The sequence below is a fragment of the Cyphellophora europaea genome (assembly GCF_000365145.1).
Source record: "Cyphellophora europaea CBS 101466 unplaced genomic scaffold supercont1.3, whole genome shotgun sequence".
NCBI classification, from domain to species: Eukaryota; Fungi; Ascomycota; class Eurotiomycetes; order Chaetothyriales; family Cyphellophoraceae; genus Cyphellophora; species Cyphellophora europaea.
In genome coordinates this window covers 2,684,671-2,703,593 of record NW_008481809.1, presented here as the reverse complement: position 1 = coordinate 2,703,593, position 18,923 = coordinate 2,684,671, and the positions used below count along the sequence as shown (strand labels likewise).

Sequence of the window (18,923 nt, the reverse complement as noted above, 5' to 3'; positions counted from 1 at the left end):
TGGTTATCCACCTACGACCAAATGGACCTGAGGAATCCTTTTGCGAGTCGGGGGTCAAACCACCTGCCATCATCGATTCAGTACTGCTGATACAGAAACCATCCAGTGCGCCTGGCCGCGAACGTTGCCTACAAAGCGAGTAGCTTCCTACATTTGTGAATGCAGATTTCCTTGAAAATACGATTGTCCTTGACAAATGTCGCTTTGGAAGTGTTTCGTGAACGTTAATGCCATGCCTCGCTAATAGACTAATCTTTGCCTTCCTAAGCATTATAGATATACACTAATGCTTCCTGCATGGTCGTGCAACCGGTCCTTTGGAAATGACTCCGATCATTCTGCAAACGAAACCGAAGTCACCCGTCCATGCGTGACAGGTCGCAAGAGGCCGGCGTGGAGGAAGCCCATGTACCTCATCAAGCGAATGCCCTGTGCGAAACAATTGCCCGCAAGGCCCGAGCTGACGAATTCATCATGCTGACTGCTCCTGATATGCACGCCGCCTCCTCATTACCCTTTCGCCATCCTGCTTTGCCTCGTCTGCGGCACGAGCGCGCTTCTGCTCCTCCTCATTGTACTTCCTTCCAAGAAAATCCTCTTGTCTGTTCTCCCACGCGGCTTGTTCCTGCTTCCTCATCATCGCTTTCCGAGCACGGTCGCCCTGCTCGACCTTATCGCTCTCCGCCGCTGTCCTCAACTTCCGCTGTCGGGATTCAGAGAGTTTCCAGGGTCGAGAGAGGGTGTTGGCCAGGAATTTCGTGCGCGCGTCGATGTGGTGGATCTCCTGGGTGGTAGTGGTGATGGGTGTGATGCGGAGCAGTGACAGCTGCCGCGTGTCTCGGAAGGTGCTGAGTGTGCCCTTTGCTAGAATCGAGTCCCCAATGTTCAGCGAGGAGAGAATATTTAGGAGGGCAGATTTGTCCTTGGTCTCGCCGTCTTCTTCTTCGTCATCTCCTTCACTGTTGTCCTCATTATCGTCCCTTTGAATGCTACTCTTTGTGACTGCGGTCTTCGGCGCATGCTGCAGTGCTTTCTTCCGCTTTTTCAGCCTCGGCTTTCTCAGGACCACGTCTAGCGTTGCGCCCGAGGAGTCGTCAAGCGTGAACAGGAAGACATTCTCGTAGTGGTCTTCGATTGCCACTACCATACCGATTAATTGGACATACTGGATCGGGTGGTTGAGGTAGAATAGAACCAAGCTCGGGTTGAGGCCGCTGCTGGTGTAAGAGTGTTCGGTCCCTCGGTGGTAGTGGGGTCTCAGAGCATCGTGCACGTCCCGGCACGTGAGCTTCACCCATGTGGACCAGGTCGGCGAGACAGTGTAGCAGAAGGCGGGGTAGAAGGTCAGGTCGAGCTTGGGTTTCACTGGGGCGTCAGGTCGTGACATTCATGTTTTCGTGTCGATCAGGCGGAGCGAGACTCGAGGATCACAGTGTTGCAAAACGCGTCTGTGATGCGCGCCGTGTCGGCGGCATGGGGTGGGGCCCTGATATCGGAGAAGGACATCCGACTTCGGTGAGCATTGGAGTACACCACCTCTGACTGGTCAAAGGAGTTGAGCGACTTCTCAGCCAGGCGGTGCTCATTTCCTTCCAATGACATGCCCAGGACTAAGGTAAGTGTTGTCCACGCCATAGCTGTTCTCAGCTACTAGCGAAGTCATTATCAGGCAGGTGGTGCTACATCCGGAATGTTGCTACTACCAACTCACCGCTTGCCACCCGCTATCGCAGTAGGCTTTACAGGGATGCTGTTGAATCGGCTATTGCGGCTCTGAACCCTCCACCGGTATAAGGATACGCTGATCGCTTCCATACGTGCGAAAAGACCTCCTCTTCAATCAAATTTCACTTCCCCCGTTGCGGTCTTGACCCTATACCGATGACAGATGACCTGGTCCAGCGCAAGGACCATGATCACAAACATGGAACGGCGGTAGCGTCTTCAGCAGCGCCGTCTTCGCCCTTACGAACGGGTGCCAAGCCACAGGAGGACGACAGGATCTCGAGATCCTCTGCAGAAAGTGACAATGGCTCCTACGAGGATCCTGCCTTCCGACCCGCGCAGCTGGAGCGAGCTGTCACAACCGCCTCCAGCATCCCGCCACCATATTCCATCTTCAGTCGCCAGCAAAAGCTGTTCATCGTAGTCATGGCCTCTTGGGCTGGCTTCTTCTCCCCTATCTCAGGGCAGATCTATCTGCCAGCTCTCAACACTCTCGCTCGGGATCTCCACGTCTCCAATGCCTTGATCAACTTGACCTTGACGTCCTACATGATCTTTCAAGGGTTAGCACCAGCGTTCATTGGGGATCTTGCCGACAGTATGGGTCGCAGGCCAGCATACGCCGTCTGTTTTGTCGTCTATATCGCCGCAAATATAGGCCTTGCCTTACAAAACAGTTATGCGGCCCTTTTTGTCCTCCGGTGTCTCCAATCTACCGGCTCCAGTGGCACCATCGCCATGGCCTCCGGTGTAGTTGCCGACATAGCCACAGCATCAGAACGTGGGGCCTACATGGGTTATACCCTCGCAGGCAGTCTACTGGGACCTGCCATAGGCCCTGTGCTCGGAGGCGTCCTCAGTCAATATCTTGGCTGGCGTGCCATCTTCTGGTTTCTGACGATCATGGGTGCTGCCTTCTTCATCACGTTTGCAATCTTCTTCCCCGAAACCGCCCGCACCCAAGTGGGTGATGGATCTATACCACCGTCCAGCTACAATATGTCTCTCATGAACTATTTGGCCGTGCGGAAAGCCCGGCGCTCCCAATCAGAGGGCGACATTCCACCACCAGACACTTCTCGATTTCCTGCTCGGCCAAAAGCTCACTTCCCGAATCCTCTGTCCTCATTGCGCCTAGTCTTCGACAAGCTGAACGCCTGCCTCCTCTTCTACAACGCTTTCCTCTTCTCCGCATTCTACCAAGTCTCCTCGTCCATTCCTTCCCAGTTCGCCGCCATCTATCACTTTGACGATTTTCATCTTGGTCTCTGCTTCATCCCCTATGGTTTGGGGGCCATTCTAGCTGCCCTTATCAACGGCCAACTGCTCGACCGCAATTTTGCCCGATGGGCCGCCCGTTTCTCGATTCCGCTCCGGCCCGGTCGTCAAACAGATCTGACACACTTCCCGATCGAGAAGGCTCGCCTGCAGATAGCACTGCCTGCCATATACACGACAATCGGGCTTATTCTCGCGTTTGGATGGGTTCTTGACGCTGAAGGCCCACTCGCCGCACAGCTTGTAATACTTTTCTTCCAAAGCTTGACCATGAGCATGGCGTTCAATGTGACCAGTACTTTGATCGTGGATTACTACCCTGGCCGCTCCGCAACAGCGACGGCGGCGAATAATCTGGTGCGTTGCCTCCTGGGAGCGGGCGCTACGGCGGCGATCGTGCCTATGATCGAATCTTGGGGTAGGGGACCGGCGTTCAGTGCACTGGTGGCGTTCCTGCTGGGCACCAGTCCGATGGTCTGGATTGTGTTCTTCCGAGGGCAAAGATGGAGGGAGGAGCGGAGGGTCAGAGAAGAGGAGCGGGAGAAGGAGAAGTCGCAAGCTGCCCTTGGCGAGGAAGGGACGGCCAATCCGAGCGAAAAACAGCCGGTACTGTCTGAAGGCCAAACCCACGGAGTGGCAGCATTGGAAGGGGACAAGCAGCAAGTTCGAGATCGAGAAGGAAAGGAACGAGTATTATAGCGCTTGCATCATCTATTCGTTGGTTATCATAACGGGAGTGCCACCGTGGCTGCCTTCACAGATTTTTCTGTTCCTTTCCCGTCGTTGCGCGTTTCACATGAGGGCTGATATTCTCCCATGGCATATCTTTGTACCCACCCGTTATGGTCTCATCATATCAAGACCTGCGAGCCAATGCAGCCCAGGAACATGATAGCTGCTACCTGTTCACGAGAGCTGAGGGCAGGCTTGGTAGCCACCGCCACGCCAGAGCTGGATTTGGTGACAGATGGAATGCCCGTCGCGGTAAAAACACCGGTCGGTAGACTCGTGGACTCTCTGGTGCTGCTTTCATGGCGGTCTGTTGATGCAGAAGGACTGCTTCCCGCGGTCGAGGTTGGCACACCACTCATAATGGTCGGCTTGATCCCAGGCATCCCAGCCTGTGTGGCTACAGTAGGGTTTGGCTCTTCCCAATCACTGCCATGGTCGTACAGGACGCCATTGATGATGACGCCTGCTCCATTTGCCAGCATGTTTCTGTGGTCGGTATCACAAGTGCTGTTGACGGCACGAATGAAGCATTTTGGACTCGCCATTTCAGGTGCAACATTCTGGTGCGTTGCGTTGGCGTCACCGGTGGTGCTGTATAACGAGAGATCTGCAATGGTGCCGAGACTGATGTCAGTTCCTGCAATGATTCGAGAGAAGACGGTGAACATCGTCTCCGGCTGGTACGCGGGGACGAGATGGCCAGCGTCGTAGATTCTGCTGAAGCTGAGATTGCCATATTCTCGGACCGTGCCTCCGATGTAAGAATTGTTGGCGACAATTGGGGCATACCCTGCAGCATACCAGGGAGCGTATAACGCTCCTGCCTCGCTCGCAATTGCAAAGGATACGGCTTCACCACCGAGCCAATTTGCAACGTAGTCCCGATCTCCGTATATTAGTGCAACGCGAACGCCGGAGTTGAGGAGGCCGACCAGGTCCTCAATACCACTGTTGCGTGCCCAATCACCTGTACTGTTGAACGCATGCCAGACGGCCCAGGACGATTGAGTGAAGTTGACCGGTACTCCAGTTGCACTCTGCACTTCGACCGTATTGAGATAATCGAGGTAGTGTGAAGCAGGGAAAGGGTCAAAGTTGCTCTGGGCGATGTCGTAGGGTGAGCGACCTGATGTCAAATATGGTGCATAAACGTCCGACATGCAGGTTTCATATGCCACTGAGCACGCGTCGTTAACAAGGATGGAGTCGCCATTGTAATCTGCATCGTACGCCAGTTCTTGAGACCGGCAGGATGTAATTCGCTCCTGACAGCCGCCTGCGCCTCGAAAAGAGCTAAGGGCATTAAGTTGTTGGACTTGGTCGATTGTTTGAATACTGTAGGAGTTCTGATATGCGAACATGGGGTACATAGGAGTCTGCACCAGCGCGTCGATCCAGCCGTTGATGATGCCAATGGAAGCGAGTCTGAGCCCAATAGTTGAGTTCATGAGACTAAGATCAGTCTGCCGTTTTGCACTCTGCTCTTGGAAGAAAGAACCTATGGCTGGCCCATATTTCCCGCCATAAGATTCGGTGAAAAGATTGATCTCGACAAAATCCTCTACAGGAGGTACAGCTATTTGAGGAGGTCGAGAATACTGCGGAAACGTCGCTAGAAAGCCTTGCAAAAAATGCCAGATTGATTCAGCTGCGAGCTGAGATGTGTTGGAAGTGAAGGTAGGATTGTTGGACGCAAAAGTGCCATTCAAGAAGGTGTACGACGGCTGCGTAAGTGGTACCGAGGCCGGAGGATATATCAAATTGTCATTGAGAAGATTCAGCGAAGCGTTCGTGGGCTTGTCAAACGAGAAGCCGGTTTGGACTGGCTGGTCAATGAAAAGGAGGTTCGAGCTTCTGTCCCAACCCCATTCTCGAGCCACAGTCCCAAGCCTGTCGTGACTTATTTCGACGACCTGACAAGGGCCGACTTCTTGGAAAAGGCCGACCATGCTGGAAGATCCCGGTCCACCGTTCATGAAAACTGTAAGTGGTGCAGTCTCGGGCAGTTGCCTGGCCTCGATGAACCAGAAGAAGGTATTGACGGTAAAATTGCCTTGGTTTGAGCGGGCCGGACTGGGAGGGAGAGTCACATATCCGGTATATTGCTTTTGTGTTTCAAAGACGGTGGTACATGTACCTACCGAGGGCTGTTTGAAGCTGATGGTAATATTGCCATCGGCTGGCGAAGCTATGATATTGATTGTATCATAATTCCCGGCAGGTGGCGCTTGGCCGTAACCAACGGTAAAAAGTATCCAGCAGAGAGTCCACGACCGCCACCATTCACAAAGCATGGCGTCTTGCAGCTGCTGCGTACCAGCAGCACAATACGACTCAGCACTCAGAGCGTATTCTCCGGGCAAGATAGCATTGTTGAAGTTGGAATAGAATGTGAGCCGCTTGGAATTTCAACTGCTTCCAGGCGTAGGACGGGGAGACCCTGTAGCTTGACCGAGCAAGCCTCCTCTCCTAAACGAGTGGCACGCGACGTATATCGCTTAACACAAGCACGTTTGGAATCGGTTAGGTAGTGCGAAGGTGAGGAATAGATGTATGTGTAGAATAGCGGCCTTCGCATACCATACCTCTGGTGGGAGATGACGTTGAGGAGGGGACCGATGTGGGGTATCAGCGGCTGCCTAAGCTGCTTATGCTCAGAGTATGCAGGAACGAGCTTGCGGGTGTGCGGGAACTCGCCGATCCTCGCGTGTTTCCCGAGTCCAAGGCAGTGTGATACTGACTTTTGAGGCTGGGTCGGATCTTCATGTTAATGCTGCACGACAACCGTATGACGAGGGATAGATACTGTCCGCTATTGATCTTCAAGCTAGTGCTACACAAAAAGCCATTACGGACAGCGAAGTTCTCTTGTGAACGATTTATTCACACAGGGGAAAGCCAAGTCACAACACGGTATATACACTCATACACGACCTCTATTTGATATCGAGGTGAAGAGCGGTAATACTTTGCGTTCAAAGAGTCAAGTGCAGAGGTTACGAAGCTCACTTCTCTCAGTCCACCGTGGCGCAGAGTAAACGGCGCCAAGCCTCAGAACTACACTAAGCCCAAGTTGGCACCGCAGGCAACTCGATCTTTTGGCCTCTTCCGAGCACGCTGGCTATTCGCACTTATTCTACTTCCCGAGAACGCCGGCGTGCACTCTGTCCATCGTGATTTTCTGAGTCCGCTTGCCCAGGCACCCTTTGGTCATGTCAGCACTTTACAATGGCGGAGCCTACGGCGCGGTTGCTATCGATCAAGAGGACCAAGGGCCAAAAGTGACGGTGCGCAAGGTCGGCTCAGACAAGGTCGATTTCGTCCTCCAGTCCTGCAGCCTTGGTTTCGCCAACGCAGTCCGTCGCGCTGTCATCGCCGAGATTCCAACCGTTGCTATCGACCTCGTCGATATCAACACCAACTCATCCGTCCTCCCCGACGAATTCCTCGCGCACAGACTCGGCTTGATCCCTTTACACAGCAGGGGCGTCGCGGACAATCTCAACTACACACGCAATTGCGAGTATTGCGACGATCATTGCGACCGATGCTCAGTAACACTTCGTCTCCGCGCAAAGTGCACCGATGAACACAATATCTTGAAGGTCTTCGCCTCTCATCTAACAAGAGTAGACGATCGAGCTGACAGCATCGGTCAACCTGTCATTCGCGACCCCAACGGCGAAGGGCCTCTCATCCTCAAGCTCCGTCACAATCAAGAGATTGACTTTACTTGCATCGCGAAGAAGGGTCTCGCGAAAGAGCATGCCAAGTGGGCACCTACAGCTGCTGTCGGCTTCGAATACGATCCATTGAACAAACTGAAGCACACATCATACTGGTTCGAGAAAGACCCAATCGAGGAATGGCCAGTGGATAAAGTCAACGCAGAGTGGGAAGACGCCGACGAGCAAGCCGATGTAGCCAATAATCCTGACGCCCAACCTAGTGCCTTCTTCTTTGACCTGGAGGGTGTGGGCGTGTTGGAGCCCGACGAGATCGTTGAAGGCGGAGTTAAGGCTTTACAGCTGAAACTCACAGAGATCCTCCAGTCACTGAACCCTGGCCAAGATGGCGTAAATGGAATGAACGGCGTTGACGCCGGGGACGATTATGAGCCAATGGACCAACAACCATACGACGCTGGGGGATACGGAGGATATGGAGCGACTGGAGGCTACGGTGCGTATCAATCAGGATATTAAGCTGCATACGGGGACTTTTGCTGCATAGCGTGGCGTTTGGAATGGCATACAACTTTCTTCAGTTACGGACGAGGAATTTTGAGTGAAAAGTAGCTTCTATACCGGTATACCCGAGGTTGAGCGAGGACAGCGAGGCAGGCGATTTCAAGACGAATGGTGCGTCAGCGTGGGCAGCTGACGAAGGGAATCCCTGGCGCGAAGTATGCACCAGGAACCGAGTGCACATTCAGCTCAAAACGGAAAACATCAAACACTGTGTCGAGGCTCGAGGGCAGAGCAGCATATTATTCAGCGACTGCAGCGGGGCCAGCAAACGATGCATAAGCGCAGAGCTCCCGGCGGATTCGTCGGAACAATGACTGGCAACTCGACCATTACCAGCGCTGCGTCCATGCATAGAGGGGGCTCTAAGGAGGGAGGAACAGAATATCATCGTAGCTTCCGCCCGCGGCAAAAACAGCTGCTTCAGATTTTCGGCTTCAAACACCGCTCTCTTACCTTATCTACTTGGAAATCAAGCCAGTGGCCCCCAACCCTTTCGTACGCCGACAAGGGTCCAAACCCAGTGACATAATTGAATAACGTGGGGCACCCACCATTCAGCCAGAGTTTGACCCGCCATAAACGGAAACCCGCTGGCCTGTCCAAGACAGTCTGGAATATCCTGACAATTGTTTCAAAACTTCCGTTGCTTCTTCATCTACCCAAATTCTCTTCCTCACCTCCTTTCATTCACCCACATACCACTACCGCAGTCATGGGTTACACCGACGCCGACTGGAAGGCGATCAACACCATCCGCATCCTTGCTGTACGTTTCCCAACTACCCCGCTATCCCCAATAGAAATTTTGACCGCAACCAAAATGTTCACATGTGGTCAATGAGAGCTTCTGTTAACACAATGATACCTTCGTACAGGTCGATGCCACCTCAAAAGCCAACTCCGGCCACCCTGGCGCCCCCATGGGCCTGGCCCCAGCCGCCCATGTCCTATTCAACAAGTTCATGACCTTCAACCCTCAGAACCCCAACTGGGTCAACAGAGATCGATTCGTCCTTTCGTAAGTCGTTCTGCACATCCTATAACCTTCCATATCTATCACAAAAAAGTCTGGGTGCGCATATAAGCTCCCCGAGGCTTTTATCAGCTCATGGAGCTTCCTACAAAGTTTTGCAGAAAAGTGCGGTAGCTCACGCGAAATAGCAATGGACACGGATGTATGCTTCAATATGCTCTTCTTCATCTCTTCGGCTACAAGCTCTCCCTTGACGATCTGAAGGCCTTCCGCGTTAGTATATCCCAGACCAATACAGCTTCCCAATGCTAACAAATGTTTAGCAAGTGGACAGCATTACACCCGGCCACCCTGAAGCTCACGATACTCCTGGTATCGAGGTGACCACCGGTCCCCTTGGTCAGGGTTTCGCCAACGCTGTCGGCCTGGCCATTGCTCAGGCTCACACCGGCGCAGTGTTCAACAAGTCCGGCTACGACCTGCTCTCCAACCACACATACGTTTTCTTTGGTGATGGCTGTGCTCAGGAAGGTGTTGCCTGCGAGGCAGCTTCTCTGGCTGGCCACCTGCAGCTCGGCAACCTCATCGCCATCTACGACGACAACCACATTTCCATTGATGGCGACATCAAGTGTTCATTCACCGAAGATGTACTGAAGCGCTTCGAAGCCTACGGCTGGCACACTCAGCACGTTACCAAGGGTGACGATGACCTTGATGCCATCGAGGCTGCCATTGCCAAGGCCAAGTCCGTCACCGATAAGCCATCGGTGATCAAGCTCACCACTACCATCGGTTTTGGCTCGAAGCTGCAGGGAACCGGTGGTGTCCACGGTAATGCCTTGAAAGCTGATGATGCCAAGCACGTCAAGCAGAAGTTTGGCTTCAACCCTGAGGAGTCGTTCGTGGTTCCCCAGGAAGTGTATGATATGTACCACAAGCACGCTTCCGAGGGTGCCGCCGCCGAGCAGGCATGGAACGATCTTTTCAAGAAGTACCAGTCTGAGTACAAGGATGAGGGTGCCCAACTTGCCCGGCGCCTCACCGGAAAGCTAGCCGAAGGCTGGGAGAAGTCTCTACCTGTCTGGAAGCCTACCGATGCCGCAGAGGCGACCCGCAAGACCTCTGAGAAGGTTCTTGAGGCCATTCACAAGGTAGTGCCCGAGCTGCTTTCCGGTTCCGCCGATCTGACTGGAAGCAACAACACACGTTGGAAGGACGCCGTTGACTTCCAGCCTCCTAACACTGGTATTGGTGAGTGGACCGGCCGGTATCTCCGATATGGTGTCCGCGAGCACGGCATGACTGCCATCATGAACGGCCTTTCTGCTTATGGCACCGTCATCCCAGCTGGAGGTACTTTCCTCAACTTCGTCTCATATGCGGCGGGTGCTGTCCGCCTGTCCTCGCTCTCCCACCAGCGCGTCATCCTGGTGGCTACCCACGACTCAATTGGTCTCGGTGAAGACGGTCCTACTCACCAGCCTATCGAGACTCTCGTTCACTTCCGTGCCCTCCCCAACATGATGGTTTGGCGTCCGGCTGACGGCAATGAGACCTCTGCTGCCTACTACATGGCTCTGACCTCTCAAGAGACTCCATCCATCCTTGCCCTGACCCGCCAGAACTTACCCCAACTTGAGAACTCGACCATCGAGAACGCTATCAAGGGCGGTTATGTCCTCATTGAGGACTCCAGTGCCGACATCACCCTCGTTTCAACTGGTTCCGAAGTCGGCATTTGCGTGGAGGCACTGAAGCAGCTCTCCGACGCCGGCATCAAGGCTCGCATCGTATCAATGCCATGCGTTGAGCTCTTTGATGCCCAGCCGAAGGAGTATCAGCTCAAGGTTCTTCCTGACGGCAAGCCCATCCTCTCTGTTGAGGTCATGTCCACACTCGGCTGGGAAAAGTACTCTCACGAGCAATTTGGGCTCAACCGCTTTGGTGCTTCCGGCCCCTACAAGGACGTCTACAAGGTAAGATACTTGATCATGGATGTCGAACTATGCTAATGCCCATTCAGAAATTCGAGTTCACCCCAGAGGGTATCACCAAGCGTGCGAAGCAGACCGTCGACTTCTACAAAGGTGTCAACCCACGCAGCCCTGTCAACCGTGCTTTCCAGCAGATTCTGTAGAGGGCTTAATGCTTGCCTGAACATGTTCCCTCGTACTATTGGAAGCGCTATTCGGATGGTTGGGTGAATGAAAACAAATAGACATTATCAAAGGAAGTAAGGTGTAGATACCATAACGAAAGCTGTCAAAACAGTCATCAGTGTCGCATGTGTACGACGATCTTCGTGTTTGCATCATCTCTACTTCTAAATGGCACGAGTCACCTGCCTATGTGCAACTCCAATCCATGCCTTGAGTCAGGTTCGTAACCGTACTCCACTCTCATCTTGCCTACTCCGCCCGGAGCTATCAGTCCTGGCAAAGAAGCTATGGACCTAACATATGATTCACGTTCCTCTTATCTAGCTGTTGCACTGTTTTCAACATCAGACACACAGGTTTGGCAGTGACAAACGAACATACACAATTACTTCCAAGCTGCACTTGGTCACTGCAACCCCGGCTGGCTGCAGGAGAAGCCTTTACCAGCACAGGTAGGTGACGATAAGGCTAGACTTCTACCTCGACCTTCTCACCGCCGCGGCGTCGAAGGATGGATGCATCGGCATCGGGAACTTGGGTGGTGGTCGGAGCCTCGCGAGGCATCGGTCTCGAGTTCGTTCGCCAACTCCTCGCACAAGGCAAGCAGGTCATAGCAGCGGTGCGGGACCCTGGTACGGCCAGCCAGCTATGGCAGATCACGGCGTCGCAGTCCCGGCCGGGGAGCTGTCTGATCGAGCAGTGCGATGTCACCAGTGAGGCGAGTATCAAGGTATGTATTGTATTTGCTGTCTGGAAGTGTACATGGGATCCTCACCGAACTAGGCTTTTGCAGACAGGCTCAAGAAGACCGTGGATAGAGGCATGAAAATCAGCAATGTTGTGCTGAATGCAGGGGTCCTGCAGTACCCTAATCGTGCTACAACAATGTACATCTCTCGGCCCTTCTTTGACCATCACCTTGTCACCTCACCAGAAAACACTCTACTGACATCTATTTTCCGTACCCACAGAACTTACGCCCAATTCACTCTCCACCTTCACACAAATACCATCGGGCCCATACTGTGCGCTCAATCACTCCTCAACCTCTCCCCGATCGGACCGCCAAGCAAGGTGGTGTTCATTTCCTCGGACTCAGGTTCCGCAACACTTTTCCGCGATCACGAGGACGGCTTCGGTGCGTACGCAGCCAGCAAAGCAGCATTGAATCAGATGCTGCGGCACATGGCGGCGGAGCTGAAACGTATGGGCGGCGCGTGGGATGAGGTGTGTCTCCTGGCGATGCATCCAGGGGAAGTTGCAACGTAAGTGTCAACCCGTCCCACAAACTTTGAGCACGAGCGAATGTGTTGCGTTGAGTATCTGGCTTTGAGAAAGCAACTGCCAGGTATACTGGAGGCCAGAGAGCATTGGCTCTAGCCCTGGTGTTGGTTGCCAAACTTCTTGTGACCTAGACCGGGTCTGTTTGCCATTTATCTGCTCACAATTCCCGTTCGGTGCGCTTGCTGCTAAGCCATCCACTAGAAATGGCAGACGCGTTTAGAAGGCTGAGACTTAGATTGTTTCTGTGCAGCGATCGGAGCTGACGGAATAGCAGTGATATGGCCAACATCGAGGTTGATTGGGATGTAGAAGGCATTATTGAAGCCAACGAGAGTGTCAGAGGAATGCTTGAGGTGATCGAGAAGAAAGGTAAAGCCGATAGTGGCACCTTCTGGTGTTGGGATGGAAGAGTCAGTTGCTCATACCTTAGCTTTGTTCGGAACTCCCTTTGCTGATGTCAAGCAGGAACATCCATGGTAGGCATTGTGAAGCCCAGGCATCTACGGAACATTGGAAGAGCATAGTCAATCGGCTCCGACATCATCATCGACTTCACGTTCTTCCTTTGGCGTAGGAGTGCTCTGCTCCTTTCCACCTTTTATCCCGTGCCCACGGTCCCATTCCTTCTTCTGCAGCTGCCACCGCTCCTTCAACTCTTTATACCCCTCGTGCTCGATACACCATCTCCAATGGCCCTTGAACAACTCACTCGCCTCCTCTTTCTCCGTCCTCGCGGCCCTCTGCGCATCGTCACCGCCCTCCCACTTTGTCTTCTTCTCGCCACTTTCAGCGTCATACTTCCTCCCGCCCCGGTAATTGGCGTACCGCCGTGCCCGTGTCATGCCCATCTGGATAAACTTTCTGGTCATGTCCGCGCCGACAAGATCTCCCCGCTCGACGTAGCTGGTGAATATTGATGAGAGCGCTGTGGCAGAGGAATGCGCAATGGGAACTGTGCGGAAAGCCCAGAAGGGGAGGATGAGAGATTTGTAGGGCTCGAAGCTCAGCACGCCCATCTCACCGCGGGCAATGGCGTAGGAATAGTTGATTTCCGAATCACCGAGAGCTGGTGTTGGGAGGGGTTGAGCTGGTGGTGTTATTAACGCATCTTTGTTCCGCTTTGGAATGGGTTTGGAGGCTGTGGATGCCCTTGAAGCATTTTTGGTCGTGGATGAAGCTGTCTTTGCGGCTCTTGGGGGCCGCGGTAGCATTTCGATGATGCGGCGTCGTAGAAGGTTCCGTAGCAAGGAATGTAGATCAAAAGCGATTCGTGTTTAACCCACGTGAGACCCTCCCAAGCCGTACTGATGGTCTACAGCAGAGGATGCAAAGGCTAGAATGTCATCGAAGGACAGCCGAAACAAGTTTGTCGCTTCTGGTTCAGATTATAGGCTGCGCATAGGAAGACGAAGTATGGCTCTAGAAGCAACGATTTGAAGGTCGCGGTGTCGTCATCATAACAGGGGAAAGGCAACCACAAGGCGTCCACGGACGTTAGTAAGAACTCTACGCTCATCATGCCGCGCCAGAACAAGGAATCGGAATACAGTCGTTCATTACATCTGATTCTGGTCTGCAATATGTGTGCCTTGGTCAACCATAGGGCAAGAGAAGCCAACGCACTAGGCGGCCTGAAGCCGCCGTTAATAATCTCATACGTCGTAATATGTCATGTCGAGGAAATCACGCCTAGTCGTACATCTCGGGGTCCTCAGCATGTTCACTCTCCCGAGTCGCTTCTTCAAGCACACCATCTTCGTACACTTGGCTCTCCCGGTGCGGGATAATACTCTCTTTGATCCCGAAACTCTGAACAATCTCCTCCCACATTTCGAAGCTCATCGTGAACACTGCCTGTTTCCGTTCCTTCTCTTGGCGTTCTGCTAAAGGTCGCTCGGCGGCAGCCTGAATCGTCGGCATTCCTTGGCTGTCGTATCCTAGGCCTGCCTTGCCCTCCTTGATTAGGAAGCTCACATAGAACAGATTTTCAACCGTCTGTCCGAACGATCTGGGGTTGATGCAGAACTTGAACAATGGAAGGCCCCCATCATCGGCAATGCCGTGCTTGTACATCAGGTGATAGACTTCGTCATGACTTGGCATGTACTCGATTGCATCGTATTCTTCTTGGAGGGAAGATCCATTCCTTTCCACAGCTTCCACGAGAAGTGTATAGATTTCGCCACAGATGGCTGTCAGGGACTGCTTTTCCTGGTTGTCAAGCTCTTCTTCCGTGAGCTGGAGCGTGCGGCTTCTTTGTGTGGGCTCTTCTCGTTCCTCGCGTGCCCTTCGTTGTGTCTGCTGGCGTACCTTTTTCTGCACGGAGAGAGGACCGAGTAAGAAGCCGGATAGGGATGGTCTTGAGTTGTAAAGAATACAAGCATTACGCCCAAGGTACTCCCAATTCAAGGTGTCGCCGCTTTCTTCATCGTCGATATCAACCTGCTGACGTCCCCTGCGTTGACTTTGTGTGCCTGACGGGGCTTGCCTGCTGGCATCCTGGTTCTGCGGACGTTCTGGGCGTTTCATGAATGATATGCATTTTGTGACGAAGTCGTCCACATCAACACCGACCGACGAGTCGCCGAGCGTAAGCGTACTTATTTTCTTGAAAGATAGATCAGCGGTTGCAACGAGCAGGCGTGAATCGACTGTCGCATCTGCGGTCTGCTTGACCTCCTGAAAATAACGGTCTGCTGCCTGAATAGTCTCAACCAGGCCAGTTGAGTTGGCTTGTAGATACTCGGACCGTGAGTCGTTGAGCTTGGAATGCAGGTCCCGAAGACCTCTTTTGATTCTGCGACGTTCTTCTGGGGCCTGCTCTGGGTCGTAGTATCTGGTATCGGTCTGATTGTCCGTTGCTCGTTTGCGTTGACTCTGCTGTGTTCGCTCTTCGACTCGGCGTCTCTTTCTGGTTAATTGAACGGGTTCAGGTGTAGCCATATTGGTGCTTCTGCGCTTCTGCGCACCAGAATCTGTTCGAGCGTTTTCCTTGTCAGAACTGTCGGCCACTAATGACTCGCCTCGGCTCGAGGGCGCAGGTGACTCGGTGAGTTGCGCGCTTCTTGCTTCAGAATTGAGTAAGGTAGCAGTCAAACGCGGCATTTTGGTGTCATTCTGCCAAATACAACCGTTCGTTAGGCGACGTCACGTCCGCGACAAGGAGATTCGCGCCGCCGTTGCTGTGGACAACTGAGAATCACCGTGCGGAAGCGTAGCCTGTAGACGTCAAGGATGTTGATTCAACGACTCTTGAGAAATGCGACTGAGTTGAGGTGGTAGACGATCTAATTGAGTGGAAAGCACCCGTAAATTGAGGTCGAGAAGCTGCGATAGAGGCACGCCCGGGCACATACGAAGCGCGACGCGCCGAAAGTGTCTTGGCTACAGCAAGGCTGAAGGTGTTGCCTTACCTCACCATCACCTACCGACCTACCTGTCTTCTTACACCAGCCTACACTTACGACTGGCGCAATCCTGCCAGGTCACACGATGTTAAGATGGACACATATTCGTTCGCGACCTCCAGGCAGGTGGACTTCCCCGTTTATGTCAAGATGTATGTCTCCTACCAATCCCTGTCGCCCACCAATGGTTCATGGACGGGCCTGAGTCCTGATGATGTTATAGAAACCAACTTGAGGGGAAGCAGACTACAGTTTCGCAGTCGACATTGATCAGACATCCGGAAATCCGACATATTGGCTCGGTGCAGAGCCCTACTTCAGAGCTGTATGTGACCGCACAACTCTGGGCTGAGTCAAAGCCGCTCGGACTCCCCACTCAAACTGCTCATGCATTTTTCAAAGGCGAACGGAATTGGGATCAATGGTTGCAACTGCCTGTCAATATCCAGGATTGTCCAATTACCGCGCAAGTTGCTTTAACCGTCTGGGATCTCAGCCCCATACCGAAGGATGGGCGACTTGATCATAGTGTGCCTTTCGGCGGCACAACTATTCCGCTGTTCGATGAGCACGGGGCATTGAGAAAGGGACGGCAGAAATGTAAGATCTATCGTCGAAAAGTCGCGGACGGTCAATCACCATCCAAAACACCTCACATCCCGACCCCACGTCGACGGGGACGAAACGAAGCGCCAGAGCCTACCGATCCCGAGAAAGAGGAGCTAGAGCGGCTCCAAGACCTTCTCAAAAAGCATGAGATGGGCGAACTGCCTACTAACGACTGGCTAGACCAACTTGTCTTCAAACGAATGAGTGAACTCAATGCCGGCGTTGAAGATGCCGCTCGCAAACGTGCGAACCAGAGGAAAACCACGAAGCGGCTGGCGCAGGAAAGATTAGATGACTCAAAACAAAATGGGGCTGTCAGTGGAGCCCATGATTCAGACGATGAATTTCATTCCGATAATGATCTTGATGAAGAAGAGCGATTCAGATTAACGATCGAATTTCCTCGATGGGATTTTCCTATTATATTTGCAGACCACGAGTATGATACGCCGAAAGCCATCAGAGACTTCCAAAACACACCCTCAGGATCAGGTGTGACTGCGAAGCAGCCGGAGATGAGATACGGACCAGGAATCGCTGCTGGGAATGCCGTCGTCGACGATGCTGAATTCCCAGTGATACGTATTTTCGACCCTGAACAGTTCACGAGAGAAAATCCCTGTGAAATTAAGCACAGACGCCTTGTCAGAAGCGAGCGCAATGCCCAACCAGACACAGATATGAAGCCCAACGCCAAGTTAAGGGACGAGTTGAACGAGATCCTTTCCTATGGCCCGACGCAAGAGCTCACGGCGCAGCAGAAGGATGTGCTCTGGTCCTTCCGTCGACATCTGAGCAGAGATAAGCGAGCTCTCACCAAAGTCGTCAAGGCGACAGACTGGAGCAACCAGAAGGAAGCCCGCGCGTTGACTGAGCTCATTCCTAGGTGGGCTGAGATAGATGTCGATGCCGCGCTGGAGTTGCTGGGCCCGACCATAGATAATCCTGTGGTTCGTGCTTATGCTGTGGATCGCCTCCGGAAAGCTGACGACAACGAATTGCAGCTGTACTTGCTTCAGCTAGTTCAGGCACTGAAATTCGAGAACCACGAGACGGGGGAGGAGGGCCTATCACCCACGTCGCTTGCGAAATTCCTTATCGACAGAGCCACCAACAATTTCAACCTGGGCAACTTTCTCCATTGGTTCTTAATGGTCGAATGCGATGACCGAGGTCCTGACACCAATGCCACCAACCGCAAGCGCTTTGCACGAGTCGAGTACCATTTTATGCTAGAACTAGAAGCTCGCGATCCTGAACAGCGCAAGCTCTTGCTCAAACAAGCAGAGATGATCGCCATCCTCCAGAAAATCGCCAAAGACATCCGCTTTGGCCGCGACAATCGGCTGAACAAAATCGAGCGTCTAAAGAAATTCCTTGCCGATCCCAAAAACGACCTTATAACTCTGCCTCAACCTGTTCCATTACCTCTCGCACCGGAGAATATCATTACTGGTGTCTACCCAGAAGAAGCCAACGTCTTCAAATCCTCTCTCTCCCCACTTCTCATCGCTTTTAAGGTCCAGCCATCCGCTGCTCAGAATTCGCCGTCTCCATCCAAATACTCAATCATCTTCAAAACGGGCGACGATCTCCGTCAAGATCAGCTTGTCATTCAGATCATCACCCTGATCGATTCGTTGCTCCTAAAAGAGAACCTCGACCTCAAACTCACTCCGTACCGTATCCTCGCCACGGCTCCAGCCGCTGGCGCAGTCCAATTCATTTCTCCTTCCGTTGCATTATCAACCATCAGCACCAAATATCGAGGTAGCGTCACTGCGTACCTCCAACAACACAATCCTGACCCATCCGGCCCACTGGGCATCCGCAAGGAAACGATGGACACCTACATTAAGTCCTGCGCGGGGTACTGTGTCATAACCTATATCCTGGGCGTGGGCGATCGACACCTCGACAACCTCCTCCTACAACCCAACGGCCGCTTCTTTCACATCGATTTTGGCTTCATTCTCGGGCGAGACCCAAAGCCTTTCGCGCCGCTGATTAAGCTCGCGAAGGAGATGCTCGAGGGCATGGGTGGCAGCGTGCAAACAGAGCAATACCGGCAGTTCCGGCAGTATTGCTTCACGGCGTACACGGCTCTGCGCAAGAACTCGAACCTTATCCTCAATCTCTTCAGCTTGATGGTGCAGAGCTCCGTGCAGGATGTGCGGCTGGCGGAGGAGGCACAGGGAGTCGCTGCTGGGGGAGAAGGACATGGTGGCCTGGGTGTGGGGGGCGCGGTGGGTAAGGTCAGGGAGAGGTTCCATCTGGATGTGAGCGAGGAGGATGCGCTTAGGATTCTGGATCAGACGCTGAGTGATAGCGTGAATGCACTCTTTGGGGTCGTCATCGATCGGCTCCACGAGTTCGTGCAGGGCTGGAGGGCCTGACATCATAGGAAAACCTGCAAGAAGAGACAGCCAGCGGATAATTCAGCGTAGGAATGGCTCACGGAGTTGCCATAGGCACAGCGTTTCTCGCTTTGAAACGCTATCTC

The 18,923-nt window shown here is 53.1% G+C and overlaps 9 protein-coding genes across 9 annotated transcripts; 5 read left to right on the top strand and 4 right to left on the bottom strand.

Moving 5' to 3' along the window:
* Positions 1 to 472: 472 nt before the first annotated feature.
* On the bottom strand, positions 473 to 1,387 carry HMPREF1541_03939 (uncharacterized protein; the record flags this gene model as incomplete). Its single annotated transcript, XM_008718287.1, has 1 exon — positions 473 to 1,387. One exon carries the CDS (start codon positions 1,385 to 1,387, stop codon positions 473 to 475), a length of 915 nt encoding a protein of 304 aa, XP_008716509.1.
* A 494-nt stretch (positions 1,388 to 1,881) lies between these two features.
* HMPREF1541_03938 (uncharacterized protein) lies at positions 1,882 to 3,702 on the top strand (the record flags this gene model as incomplete). The annotated part of the gene is made up of 1 exon (XM_008718286.1): positions 1,882 to 3,702. The coding sequence occupies one exon, from the start codon at positions 1,882 to 1,884 to the stop codon at positions 3,700 to 3,702; it is 1,821 nt and encodes a 606-aa protein (XP_008716508.1).
* Positions 3,703 to 3,854: 152 nt separating this feature from the next.
* On the bottom strand, positions 3,855 to 6,029 carry HMPREF1541_03937 (uncharacterized protein; the record flags this gene model as incomplete). Its single annotated transcript, XM_008718285.1, has 1 exon — positions 3,855 to 6,029. One exon carries the CDS (start codon positions 6,027 to 6,029, stop codon positions 3,855 to 3,857), a length of 2,175 nt encoding a protein of 724 aa, XP_008716507.1.
* Positions 6,030 to 6,947: 918 nt separating this feature from the next.
* HMPREF1541_03936 (uncharacterized protein) lies at positions 6,948 to 7,940 on the top strand (the record flags this gene model as incomplete). The annotated part of the gene is made up of 1 exon (XM_008718284.1): positions 6,948 to 7,940. One exon carries the CDS (start codon positions 6,948 to 6,950, stop codon positions 7,938 to 7,940), a length of 993 nt encoding a protein of 330 aa, XP_008716506.1.
* Positions 7,941 to 8,697: 757 nt separating this feature from the next.
* HMPREF1541_03935 (transketolase) lies at positions 8,698 to 11,098 on the top strand (the record flags this gene model as incomplete). Its single annotated transcript, XM_008718283.1, has 5 exons — positions 8,698 to 8,751; positions 8,861 to 9,003; positions 9,147 to 9,231; positions 9,282 to 10,937; positions 10,985 to 11,098. The coding sequence occupies 5 exons, from the start codon at positions 8,698 to 8,700 to the stop codon at positions 11,096 to 11,098; spliced, it is 2,052 nt and encodes a 683-aa protein (XP_008716505.1).
* A 533-nt stretch (positions 11,099 to 11,631) lies between these two features.
* Positions 11,632 to 12,389, top strand: HMPREF1541_03934 (uncharacterized protein; the record flags this gene model as incomplete). Its single annotated transcript, XM_008718282.1, has 3 exons — positions 11,632 to 11,850; positions 11,904 to 12,007; positions 12,092 to 12,389. The coding sequence occupies 3 exons, from the start codon at positions 11,632 to 11,634 to the stop codon at positions 12,387 to 12,389; spliced, it is 621 nt and encodes a 206-aa protein (XP_008716504.1).
* A 539-nt stretch (positions 12,390 to 12,928) lies between these two features.
* Positions 12,929 to 13,615, bottom strand: HMPREF1541_03933 (uncharacterized protein; the record flags this gene model as incomplete). The annotated part of the gene is made up of 1 exon (XM_008718281.1): positions 12,929 to 13,615. One exon carries the CDS (start codon positions 13,613 to 13,615, stop codon positions 12,929 to 12,931), a length of 687 nt encoding a protein of 228 aa, XP_008716503.1.
* A 478-nt stretch (positions 13,616 to 14,093) lies between these two features.
* Positions 14,094 to 15,509, bottom strand: HMPREF1541_03932 (uncharacterized protein; the record flags this gene model as incomplete). The annotated part of the gene is made up of 1 exon (XM_008718280.1): positions 14,094 to 15,509. The coding sequence occupies one exon, from the start codon at positions 15,507 to 15,509 to the stop codon at positions 14,094 to 14,096; it is 1,416 nt and encodes a 471-aa protein (XP_008716502.1).
* A 395-nt stretch (positions 15,510 to 15,904) lies between these two features.
* Positions 15,905 to 18,816, top strand: HMPREF1541_03931 (uncharacterized protein; the record flags this gene model as incomplete). Its single annotated transcript, XM_008718279.1, has 2 exons — positions 15,905 to 15,963; positions 16,035 to 18,816. 2 exons carry the CDS (start codon positions 15,905 to 15,907, stop codon positions 18,814 to 18,816), a joined length of 2,841 nt encoding a protein of 946 aa, XP_008716501.1.
* Between the last annotated feature and the right edge of the window lie 107 nt (positions 18,817 to 18,923).